Source organism: Carassius gibelio, chromosome A6 (genome assembly GCF_023724105.1).
Source record: "Carassius gibelio isolate Cgi1373 ecotype wild population from Czech Republic chromosome A6, carGib1.2-hapl.c, whole genome shotgun sequence".
NCBI lineage: Eukaryota > Metazoa > Chordata > Actinopteri > Cypriniformes > Cyprinidae > Carassius > Carassius gibelio.
In genome coordinates, this window is record NC_068376.1 from 999867 (window position 1) to 1012573 (window position 12707).

Below are 12707 nucleotides of genomic sequence, written 5' to 3' on the forward strand. Positions count from 1 at the left end.
ACCATCTATCTGAGGTAACTAGTTCACTGAAGCCTACGGAAAGATGGTCAGGAAAATGCTTTTTACATGCCTCAATACATCAACACAAATTATCGCTTATTTCAAGATGAGGAAGATAGATTATCCTTTGATCCTTGATTCTGCTAACTATTTTATGGCTTTTCACCTTGTAACCATAGTTGTAACTTGGTCTTTGAAGGTCCAGCTCTAAAACCTCTTAAAACTACTTTTAGGAATTTACTGTTGTATGAAGTATTATACAAATATATTTAAAATAATTAACTTCAATTGAACTTACACATAGATACTTTCATTACCGTGTTAGTGGTAGAGCATTACACAACAATGAAGTTTATTTGGATGAAAGAATGCTGCATACAGATAAGAAGAAGGACGAACACTCTAATTCCCAAACCATTTGTCTTTCTTTGCAGTAATACCAGTGTTATTATATTTCATCAGATGGAATATCAGTTTCTAAATGTAACACAAACGCAAGTTAATTTTTCAATAACACCACCTTGGCAGACACCCAACACAGTCTCATCTGATTAAAAATTGCCTAAGGGGATAACAAAAATTTCTTGCAGTATAAAAGGCCAAATCAGAGAGAAGGAAGACAACATTTGGATTTACAGTATACTATATGAGCCACCTAAATTGAATTCTCCCTCATATATCTCCTTCACTATGCAAAAATATTTGCATAATACCACCCAATTGGATACACAAAGAAAGAAGGTGTGGTTTCAGGTATTGCAGTAGTGTTGTTGCTAGATGCTTTGTGATTCTATGTAAAAGCAAAATAAATTTTTCGGCCTTCCAAAAGTTGACAAAATTAGGAGACAGTGGTTAACATTTATTTACAACACTGTCCCAGAACAGTACAACCCAAATATTCGAGTGTATGCAGCGGATTTTACAGAGGAAAGTTTGCTGAACCTGGAAGAGTACCAGGCTGGCTGTGCAGAAAGGCTGTCTCTAAAAAAAAAAAAAACGGGCAAATTCCAACTTTGCTAGGACAATCTGGCGCTTCTGAATCCGAGCCTGTAGGTATGTTTTATAATTTGCTATTGACTATTCAAATGTGGAGTTTGGTGAAGTGTAGAGTAACACATATTGCTTGTCATTCTTACGATCACAAATGCAGACAGAGTTGGATTTATGTGTGCAAACTTTCTCTGCTTATTAACTGGCAACAAGACAACAAACATGATTCACTATGTGTTCTGCTTCACACTGGATACTCAAGTAGAGCTGAAACAGGACATGCCCATAATGCAACATTATTGACTGTTTTTATAACTGCTTTGGAAGCTAAAGCTCCAACACATGCTTGAGTTGTTAAGCCAATCACAACGCACTGGCTCAGCTGGCCAATCAGAACACACTGCACTTTTTGAAGTAGGGGCTTTGTAGAAATCAACACATTCTAGAAAGACTGTGTATAGAGGATCTGCAATAATGAACAGTATGTGAAAAATAATGATTTATTTTTTAACATTAAAGCATGATAACATATTCTATTACACCTAATACAAAATAGCATCAAATGATCCCTTTAATAATATAACACTGTCATCACTTTCATCATTGCACCAAACAACCATCCAATACTTCTGCAATATTTTGCATTTGATGTAAGTGGACAGTGGTCAGTAACAGGCCTAATGTATGTGAGTTTATAATTTGTACTCTGAAGTTTGTGAATAATTAAGGTAAAAATAACCATACTTAGAATAATGAAAATTGCATGTAAACTGGAGAGAAGAGGTTTGCTTGAGTCATGTAAACATCTTATTGCGATTAAGTCCTTGCTCTGATTATTGGAAATAATTTTATTATTGGTGCACATGTAAACGTAGTCACTGATGCTACATGATGATAACTGTGACTGCATAAGTAATTGCCATGATCAGTAATGTAATTAAGATGGATAATATATTAAGTGTTTAAATACACTCAGTTAGGCAACCTCTGATGGCCAGACAAGCAGCTGCACAATTAAAATGTTTTGACAGAACCAGGTGACCCTATAATATACTGATAATATGTGGTGTCCAATAAAAAAGATAAACAACTTTAATTGTGAATGAATTTACTGTACATGTACAGTCGCATTTTTAACAATGATAATAATATTCCTCGAGCAGCAAATCGGTATATTAAAATTCAGCTTTGCCACATTTTTTTTAATAGAAAACAGTAATTTTTAATTGTTATATTTTACAACATTACTGTTTGTACTGTATTATTGATCAAACAAACGTGGCCTTGGCGAACATACTGTAAGATACTTATTTTAAAAGCATTAATTATTAACTTTTGACTGGTAGTTTGTGTTTTAATAATATTTTATCATACTTACATACTCTTACACTTATTTTGATGTGTTGACTGGCATTATGAAGCATATGTAAAGTAGACTACTTGATTATAATTTTAACTGAACTGTGTTATTTGAGTTTGTGTTACATTTAAAGTTAAAGCTCCCTGTGGTGAAAATCAAGTTTTAAACGTTGTTTACATGTCTATTTATTTATTATTTTTTTGCTTAAATACAAACCATGTGCAAATTCCTCAGTTTCTATTTACATCATGCTTTTGCAGGGTTGTGTAATATATAGAGAATCACAGACATAGCTGTTCATTTCTTGATCACAATGGCTAATCAGAGGTGTTTATATTAGTCAGAATCCAGAGTTCCCTGTCAAGGGAACTTCGAACTGCGTCCTCTGAAGGGACACTATGGGGAACACCTCGCCGTGACCCGTGTCTGAAGCATACTTTGAAAAACGCCAACGTGTTGGCCGGCAACAGCCTCTGACATCGCTACCGACGCGACTATAAAAACGCGCCCGTAGGACCCGTCACTTATCTTCTTCGTCTTCATTAACTGTTTTGTTCGAAGCGTGCATCTGAGAAACGACCAGAACGGTAAGAGCGATCTATTATTGTTATCATGGCATCCACTATTAAGGCGTTTAAACAGTGTGTGCATCTATGTCAGCGTTATTTGGCACCTGATGACACACACAGTCTTTGCGTCTCTTGTTTGGGCGAAGAGCACGCGCGCGATGTCCTTGAGGGGGCAATCTGTGCGCACTGCGAGCGTTTTTCTGTGAAAAACCTCCGCTCTCGTTTGTCATCTGGATCTCGCGGCTCAGGACCCGCCGTTGCCGAGGCATGGAGGAGAATGAGCTCGTGGGGATCACAGGTGGATCTCGCTGAGGAGTGTAGAGAGGGACTTTTCCTCTCACACTCTCCGGCGGGAAACGAGAGCGAACTTCGGGAGGAAGATGCATTGTCATTAACCCTTTCTGACACTGAAGTTAGTGCTCTGCTGGGTTCTACCCAGAAAGAGCAGGAGATATTTGAGAGTGGCGAAGAACCTGAGGCTTAGCCGCTCATTTCTCCTGCTCTGCGTATGGGGAGCTGTTAGAGGTTATGGATCGCGCCGCGGCAAAATAAAAATAAATAAATAAATAAACTTGCCATGGAAGCGTGCCAGAAAGGTAACGTCGCGAGGTAGCCTCGATGAGCGTTATTTATCTGACCATAGCCCACCAGCCCAGGTGAGCCTCCCATTCTTGCCTGACTTACATGCAGAAGTCGAAAAGGAATGGAAGAGGCTGTTTTTCTCTCGCATCCATCGGTTTCAGCATACGAGTTATGTTGATATCGATGGCATGCACGAGAACGGCTATGAGAGGATGCCCCCTGTAGAAGAGATGCTGGCTAGCTATCTCTCAGTGGGGGAACATCCTCTCTAAAATCTCCCTCTTTGCCATCTAAGCCCTTCCAGGATACATCCCGCTTAAATGGTAAATCATATGCAGCAGCAGAGCCCGAACAACAAAGGGGTCCTGGCCCATCTCGATCTGAGTATCGAAGACGGGCGCAGAAGGCTAGTGTCGCGGCTCGCGCTCCTCCCCCGCCTGAGGGCAGGTGCAAGAGGAATCGAGGGTCCCGAAGAGGTAAGCAAGGTCTAAGGGATGTGATTCAAAGGACGGGGCAGCGTTCTCGTCCGGATCGGAGCGATACCTAGGAGTTCGTCACTTCCTTTTGGATGTTTTTAACTTCTGTTTTATTTCTTCCCTACCTAATTCTCCTGTAGCCACCAGCCCTCCACCTGATCGGGGTTAGGTGGAAAGTTTCTCACATAACAGTCTCCTATCCTGGACCTGTTATGTTTTTGGTTGTCCTATTTTCATAGTGACCACCTTACTGACGGTCCGGACCAAAAGGGGGCGCCCCGTAAAGCGGGACTCCAGTACAGGAGGGTGGGTGAGTATGTAACCCTTTCTGCTTATGGGTGTTATGTTGCTGGTGGTAATGTATACTAACAAACTCTGTGAGTTTCCTTTACAATGCTAAGTTCCAGCCTTGTGCTCTGGCCATGATCACAGGCTTTCGGCAGGCGGCCGTGCCGCGTGGGTTTGCCCCCCAGGGTGCGACACCCACCGCGGAGCGAGTTCCGTGTGCGGGAAGCAAGCACTCTGCGGTTGCTCGTCCCACACCCCTCCCGAGGAGCCTGGCTGATCGTCAGAATTGGCACAGCACTGCAGGGAATTTCATGGATATCCGACCAGGTCACCCTGAGGGGCCGCCTGGCCGCTTGGCGCATCCGGGGAGGTGGTAGTTACGGAGTCCTTTTGTATGTACTGCCTCAGGGGATGCTCCCCTCGCTTGAGGGGTGGAGCTCGCCTCTCCCGTGCGATCCAGCTCCTCTGCGATGCTTGGGAACCTTTCTGTACACACGCTAAGCCTGTGTACTGTCTCAAAACCACATGGTGTTCAGTGTGCACGTGAACTCTTTGCGCACTGTCTCAAGGCTCTGCTCACTTTCTAAAATCCTGTACGGTAAGGGTTACGCGCTCCGCTTCGTTCCCTTTCTTAAGATGATTAGCCCCGAGGTTCCTTGGGCTTCATTCAACCAGTGTGTATTTGTTATACACCCCAAGCATCGCTTCCCTCAACATGAGGGGCTGTGTGGACTCCCGCATATTGTGCTTTTTTCAGATAGTAGGCTTCACCAGGTCTCTCTGAAAGCGAGCTTCCACATACTGTGGTTGTCAGGTAGTAGGCCTCACCAGGCCTCCCTGGAGATTTAGCTCCCACATGCTGTGCGTTTCCACTAAAAAACAAGCTCCCACGGTTTGTGGTTGTCAAGTAGTAGGCCTCACCAGGCCTCCCTGGAGTCGAGTTCCATATTAGCTTTCACTGAGGTGGTTATCTGGTAACAGGTAGTAGGCCTATCTAGGCCTCTCTGTAGGTGAACTCCCAAATACAGTGGTTGTCAGGTAACTTTTCTGTACACACGCTAAGCCTGTGTACTTTCTCAAAACCACATGGTGGTCAGTGTGCACGTGAACACTTTGCGCAGTGGTAAGTGTGCACGCAAGGCTCTGCGCACTTGCTAAAATCCTGTACGGTAAGGGTTACGCGATGCGCTTCGTTCCCTTTCTTAAGATGATTAGCCCCGGGGTTCCTTGGGCTTCATCCAACCAGTGTGTATTTGTTATACACCTCAAGCACCGCCCCTCAACATGGGGGGCTGTGTGGGCAATTCTCGTGGTAGTTTAGCAGCGCTCCCCTTTTCAAAAAGGGTCGTCTATGAGCATGCTGCTTGGAGCTCTGAGTCCTCCTCTCATCGGAGACTGAATTCTCGTTTTTTTCATCAGAGCGCTCCAGTACTACATACTGTTTTGAGACGCACTGTGAGAGCAGACATCCTGCTGAGGCAGGGGCTGAGGCTCGGGGAATGGCGCCTTCGCACCAAGGTGTTGAAGCAGAGTTAGAGAGGTTGGCCAGACCTGGGTGGATCGGTTTTGCGGCTCAAGAGTGTTGCACTATCCCATCTGGCTTCCTCTAACTCATCCAGCTCTTTTGGGGCTGGACGCCATTGTACAGGCGTGGCCGAGGCTTCATCTGTGCGTTCCGTCCTCCAATTGCTCTGCTCCCGGGCCATTCCATCTACAAGCTGCTCTATCAGAGTGCCACGAGAGCTCCTCCTTTGTGACAAGCAAGACTTGGTAATAAACAGTGCTAAGTTCTTAGCCGTATCCCTTTAAAGGAATCTTTCGTGATTCCAAGCCTTCAGCTCTACCCCGGGCCGAGGCCTCCAGGTAAGTTGGGTATGTAGCTTAGGCCTTTGGCCATAAGGGATAATGTCATGGACAGCCGTCGAACTGTCCCAGGGGCGACTCCCGGTGAAATGGTAGAGTTGGTACTTTGTGTTTGCCATGATTCTGGCCTGCACTCCCCTCAGCATGGCTGCGTGGGTATACTGTTCCCCATAGTGTCCCTTCAGAGGACGCAGTTCGAAGTTCCCTTGACAGGGAACGTCTCAGGTTACGAATGTAACCATGGTTCCCTGAGAGGGAACGAGACACTGCGTCCTCTAGCTCCCTGCCATGCTTCGGACGCAAGCTTCACGAAGAAGATAAGTGACGGATCCTACGGGCGCGTATTATAGTCGCGCCGGTAGCGACGTCAGAGGCTGTCGCCCCGGCCAACACGTTGCCGTTTTTCAAAGTATGCTTCAGACACGGGTCATGACGAGGTGTTTCCCATAGTGTCCCTTCAGAGGACGCAGTGTCTCGTTCCCTCTCAGGGAACCATGGCTACATTCGTAACCTGAGACGTTTTGTTCAGTGCTGATTTGTGCACACTCCTGAATTCTTGCGTTATAATAAACAAGGAGTAGACACAATGTAAATAACAGATTATGTCTGCAGTATAAAGGCTAGAGCTTCACTGATTATAACGGAATAAACTAAGACAAGTGGCAGCTTTTCAGTGATTGTTAGGTGAGCGCTTTTTGTATGCTTTCTGGGCTATAATCAATTCAGAATTTGAATACATTCACTCACAGATTCATTCTCGAGTTAAATGAGGGGGGGTGAAATGCTATTTCATGCATACTGAGTTTTTTACACTGTTAAAGAGTTGGATTCCCATGCTAAACATGGACAAAGTTTCAAAAATTAAGTTTTTGTTCCAAAAAAACCTCTTCCGGTTTGTCACAAGTTTCGGAAAGTTTTTTTCGAGTATGGCTCTGTGTGACGTTAGTTGGAGCGGAATTTCCTTATATGGGTCCTAAGTGCGGCAGAAGAGCGCGCGCTCCCATATAGCAGAGCAGAGAGAGGCTGAGCACAGCCTGATCAGAGCGAGAGCGTCGCGAAAAGTCACAAAAGAAGTGTGTTTTTGGTTGCCAGGGCAAGACAACCCTGCACAGATTACCAAAAGAGAAACAGCATTAAGGGACCAGTGGATGGAGTTTATTTTTACAGAGCATCAACGGAGTTGTGCAAGTGTTTTTGTTTGTTCCCTGCATTTCGGATTGCACGTCGTTTATTTCTTAAGGATAATGCAGTCCCAACGGAAAAGGGTCACGATCGTGTGTTGGAACCACATGCGGTGAGTAAAACTGCTTCAAATATCTCTGTGTTGTTAACTTAGCTATCAGCGCGTAAGCACATCAAGTAAACAACATGCGATGTTGTCATCAAACTGCACTTTCCACATGTACAGCTTAAAAAAAAAAAAAAAAAAAAGACGACATAAAGTGGAACTTAGTCATTTTCCAAAACCGCTAAGCAAATATATACAGTTTCAGTACATACCACATAGCATACCGCCTTTGCTGATGCTGCTCTTGTCAAATTTCAGCCTCTGGATCTGTTTCACAGCTTCCAGACGCGCTCAACTCAAAAGCCTACTGGCGCTCGTGATTCTTTAGCTCCGCCCACACATCACGCCTCTAGGCGCTCATGTTTTTCCGGGAAAAATCGGTACAGACTATCTTTCTCTTATAAATATAATAAAAATAAAGACTTTTTGGAGTTATGAAGGATGCAGTACTACTCTATAGGTACTCAAGATTAACAGGATATTGAGTGAAAACGAGCATTTCACCCCCCCCTTTAAATGAATGAAATAGTGATAACCATTAATCCAAGATTACCACCCTGAATACCATTGTGTAGTGTCTACTATAGCACTTGCTTTTGCTAACTGACTGAAAGTGGTGCAGGTCTGTGGTGGTGCCATTGAATGGAGGCGGGGACTTATTTTAATATACACAAATCCGTGTATACTTAATGATGTAAGGGTATAGAGATGCATTTAAGCCATTTGAAGACATGTTTGATCAAATACCAGCTTTAAAATTATTCACTACAGGTGAACTTTACATTTCATAAATGTACTAAACAGCAACATAAACAATACAGTTGCACACATTACATATGTAAGATACCAAAATACAAATACGCTCTAAAGTTCAGCTAACTGCATTTAATTTAAATTGAAACTACAATACATTTCATTGCAATTAATATGCAATGTCTGAAAACATTTCTTTAGATTTTCAATTAAGTATTTTCTTTTAGAAGTATATTGAGTAGTGCTGTCAAAATTAGCGCGTTAACGCATTCGATTAATTTGAAATATTTAACGCGTTAAAATAAAATAACGCAATTAACGCGGTTGCAGTTTTTTTTTATTTCCAGTTGTGGCCTATGTGTGTTCAACATGCAAAGAAATATGGATAAGACCAAGGAAGGACTTTTAGACGGAAAGTTTCAGTAGCCTACAAAACTCTGCCGGATTACTCTTCAGGCTGCCACAAGAAACATTACTCTTCATTTAGTCTGCCACAAGAAACAGCAACATTAAAATCATGAACTCAAATGTCATTGTTTAAAAAAAAAAAAAAAAAACAATGACTGTAACAGTGCGTAAATCAGACCTTTCTGTAACGCTAACGTTAATAAGCTTAAACGAAATAATTGTGTAGCGGAGTATTTTTTGTACACAGTGCCGCGAACTGTCAATCACTCCTGTACGCGTGCATCACTGTCCTCCTCGCAGCTGCAGCAACTTGCGCTCTCTCTCTTCATCAAGCTTTAAAACAAAAAGGAGACAAAAGGATCATATTGTCTTTGTGCATAGGCTATAGATTAATTAGATAAATGAATATCTAAATTTGTGCCTTGCCATCTACGGTATTTTTTTAGAACTTAGAAAAAAGATGCTGCAGCCAATGAACAGCCAGCGGGGGCTGCAGGACGACTCAACCTCCGCAGACAGTTTTTAATGTTTATCAGACAATAAATACTCAAGATTTTGCTTTAGTATAACTCACAACGAGTTTCACACACCTTCTCTGGCCACGTTGAGTTGTTGACACTTAACAGTGGGAAAAGCGACACATGCGCTATTCACTTGTATAACTTAAGGGTGAATGGGTAATGTAGTTTCTGCTCTGGGTGGGATGAATTAGGAAGCTTGCATTGTGAAGGGCGCTCTGAAAATCGGCAGTGCAGGTAAAAGATTAAAACCTCTATTAAAACAGATGTCCAAATGAGCGTACCGGTACGCTACAAGCACGTTCTGGGCGCACGGAGAGGTGGCGGTACGCTCAAGTAGCCTACTGGTGCGTACAGGCCCACTGAAAGCACTGGCAATGACTATACTTTGGAATTTTTTTCAGTCCACTTAGAATTCAACATGGAAATCATTTTTGTTTTTCATTGGCATTGATTGTTTTGAAATTCAAATGGTACTTACATGCCTGTGTTTTTATTTCTGTAATAAATATGGCTTTCAAGCCAACAGTTAATTTGGAGGATATTGATGGTTTATTGCGGGTATGTTGTTTACATGAGAAAATCTGTTACAAGTTAAACAAAAATTCCAATAAACAATCATATTTTGAATTGAAATATTTTGAATTTAAATTTAAATGTCTTGAGTTTACATTAATTATTTACATTTTACATTTACATATCCAAAAAGTTTCAGTCTTTTAATTGCGATTAATCGCGATTAATTTTTAAAAATTGTGCGATTAATTAGTTAATTTTTTTTAATCGATTGACAGCACTAATATTGAGTAATAGCTACTTTTTTAAATGTAATAACTACTCTTTTTAAATGTATGCTAAGTGCGTTATTTTATTTTATTTTTTTACAAGAGATGTCACACCAGTAGCAAGAAAAACTACAAGTCTTTATTCTACAAGTTGCCCCTCAAGGGGGCAGCCACATTAAGTCCTTTTCTTCATCATCCATTCTTCTTGACATCTATATAAGCATAATTTGCATTGATATCAATCTTCAATCATCCACCTGACAGCCATAATAAACAACCACACTATCTGAAGACTTGTAAACAGAGTTTTATCTCTAATTTAACAGAGCCTTTTAATCTTCAAGATGAACGCTTTCTTTAGAACCTTCAATGGACTTAAAATATACAGCACAAGAACATCGCTTTGAAAAAAAATGTAAGCTCATTTATAGGAAGAAGTTATGCTTAAATATCAGTGGACTGAGAAGTCACTGTGTACTTGAAATATTTCTGTGTAAATATCTCATTATAATCCTACATTCTCCGGTACATTGACTTCTATATGCATTTGTCTTAAAAAATTGCCTTAAGAAAATATTTTTAATACCACACACATGTCCCAACTTCCTGACAGATAACAATGAAACAGGTGTCCAGAGAAACCACATCTGTCTGCAATAGCCCTAGGCTTTTTAAACAGCAAAAAAAATAAATAAAAATAAAAAAGTCAAGAAATACTGTATTTTCCCGAATATAAGTCATATTTCTTTTTGATAATCTGGAACGTGCTGTGACTTAAATAAGGCAATTAAAATCAAGTATGAATCTATCACAGCTCACTCATAATAACACTAAAATGCAATCAATGAAACAGATAAGTTGCAGTGCTCAGTTTAAATAGATTTTTGCACAGTTTGAAGGAAAACTGAAATGGTACCCAAAGGATTTTGAAAGGTCAGAAACACTGAGTGGGTACCTGAGAATCGCATGGAGCCTCCTCTGGTGGAGAGTGGTGGAGCCTGGAAGGCGTAGATGACATCACTCTCTGAGATACTCGTCATATCATCTTCATCAGAGAAAGAGCGCTGGAACCCATTTGAGCTCATCTCTGTCAAAATCACCTATGAGAGAAAGATGCATTTTGATCTGAGAGTTAAACAACCTTGTACACCATGGAACGGATTATTCATATGAATGAGAAACGTGGGTCCAAGTAAGCGAAGAAGATTTCACATTCTTCTCCAGCTGTTTTTCCAGAAGTTGTTGTCACATGAGAAATCAACAGATAAGGGGATTTCAGCTCCAATACTCGGCACGACAAACTATTAGGCTCAGTGGTAGGTCTGTTTCTATTGTTTTCTGTTATACAGGAAGAGAGGTTATTATAATAGTTTGCTATTCTGAACAAGCCAAGCACATTCTCTACACACTCACCTCAATATCGCCTCCCACCACAAGGGGGAGACACCATCTGCATTAGTTTATCCGGGCTTATACGCTGTTAATACAAGGCTAATTTTTCCAAATGGCCAAGTAATACCCAATCTAAGCTCTGTGAAACATGGCAAATACAAATCTGTTCCCTGACCCAACATATAATATTCAGTATCGATATCGGTGTACACTAAAGGCAAAATAGGCAGTCAGTAATCTATTTCCCTTAATCTCTAAGGAAGGCTGTGCCCTGCACTGATGTTTTCTGCCCTCTCATATTGTTTGGGTGGCTCAGAAATAGCCACAGCATCCTGTAAGCCTCTCCACATTATTACTCAGAGCTGAAGAGACGAACACTTTATAAAAGTTTAATAACGCTCAAATACAATTATGAATAAAACAATAAGAGCAAAGAGTTGAGAATTTCTTAGTAGTTGGTAAGCCCCTTTCATGGAGGCACTGCGAACTGGAAAACTTGAAGAAGGAAGGTAATAGGTTCTTTACCTTGAGGTAATAGCATCTGGCCATATATTCCTTACCAGATGCATAATATCCTCATACATCCTTGGGTAATACATTACAATACAACACACTAAATTAGTTAGGCAGATAAGTTAAAAACTTGAATAAACTGTTAATTTACTGCTTATTTTATTATGTATAAATGTGTATCACGTTTAAATGTGGTTCTCTATATTTTGACACGGACTGACTTATCAAAAGCATGAAATAAAGATTTTAACAAACTAATCTACAACATGTTGTATTCCTCAACTTTAAGTCACTTTGGATAAAAGCATCTGCCAAATGAAAAAAATTTAAAAAATAAACTTCCTGTGATTATTTTTCTTTCTCTTCATTCTGTATGTGTTAAAACCACCATCATTGTGTATGGAATGTGCTGTATGGATAAAATCTTATCAGGCATGGAATGTGAATGTGCGCATTGCATTATGGTAAAATATAGCATTGGTTACTCTACATAAGTCATACACTAATTTTCACTGCATTATAGCTATAAGGCACTAAAAAGGATCTATTTATTTTACCAAAATCATTGTCACCCCACAACAACAACAACAACAACAATAATAATAATAATAATAATAATAATAAACAGCTCTGAATTGGGAAAAGAGATGTTGGTGTGAATGAGAGAAATATGATCAAGCTGTACAATATAAACCATTTATAGTGCCCTGACATCCTCATTGACAAGTGATGTACATGCTTAAAGTGCGAGAATCAATAAAGTCTAAAGTTTCTGAAGACTCCTTTCTGAAGATGATAAGAAATTTTGTTTGCTTTTTTTTTATTTGTTTGTTTTTTTTAAGGTGGGAGGGGAGATAACCATCATTTTAATCCACTGTATTGGAAAAATCATAATTACTAAAAGCCATGACATGTGGAATGC

General features: G+C 40.7%; 1 protein-coding gene across 2 annotated transcripts in view; it reads right to left on the bottom strand.

Annotated features, from left to right (window-relative positions):
* The window catches only part of LOC128015218 (ubiquitin carboxyl-terminal hydrolase 43-like), a 35228-nt gene extending 22881 nt beyond the window's left edge, over positions 1-12347 (bottom strand). For both annotated transcript variants that reach the window (XM_052598882.1, XM_052598881.1), the window contains exon 1: positions 10836-12347. In XM_052598882.1, coding sequence (XP_052454842.1) covers positions 10836-10965 — 130 coding nt within the window. In that variant the 5' untranslated portion in view covers positions 10966-12347. The remainder of the gene's footprint in view (positions 1-10835) is intronic.
* Between the last annotated feature and the right edge of the window lie 360 nt (positions 12348-12707).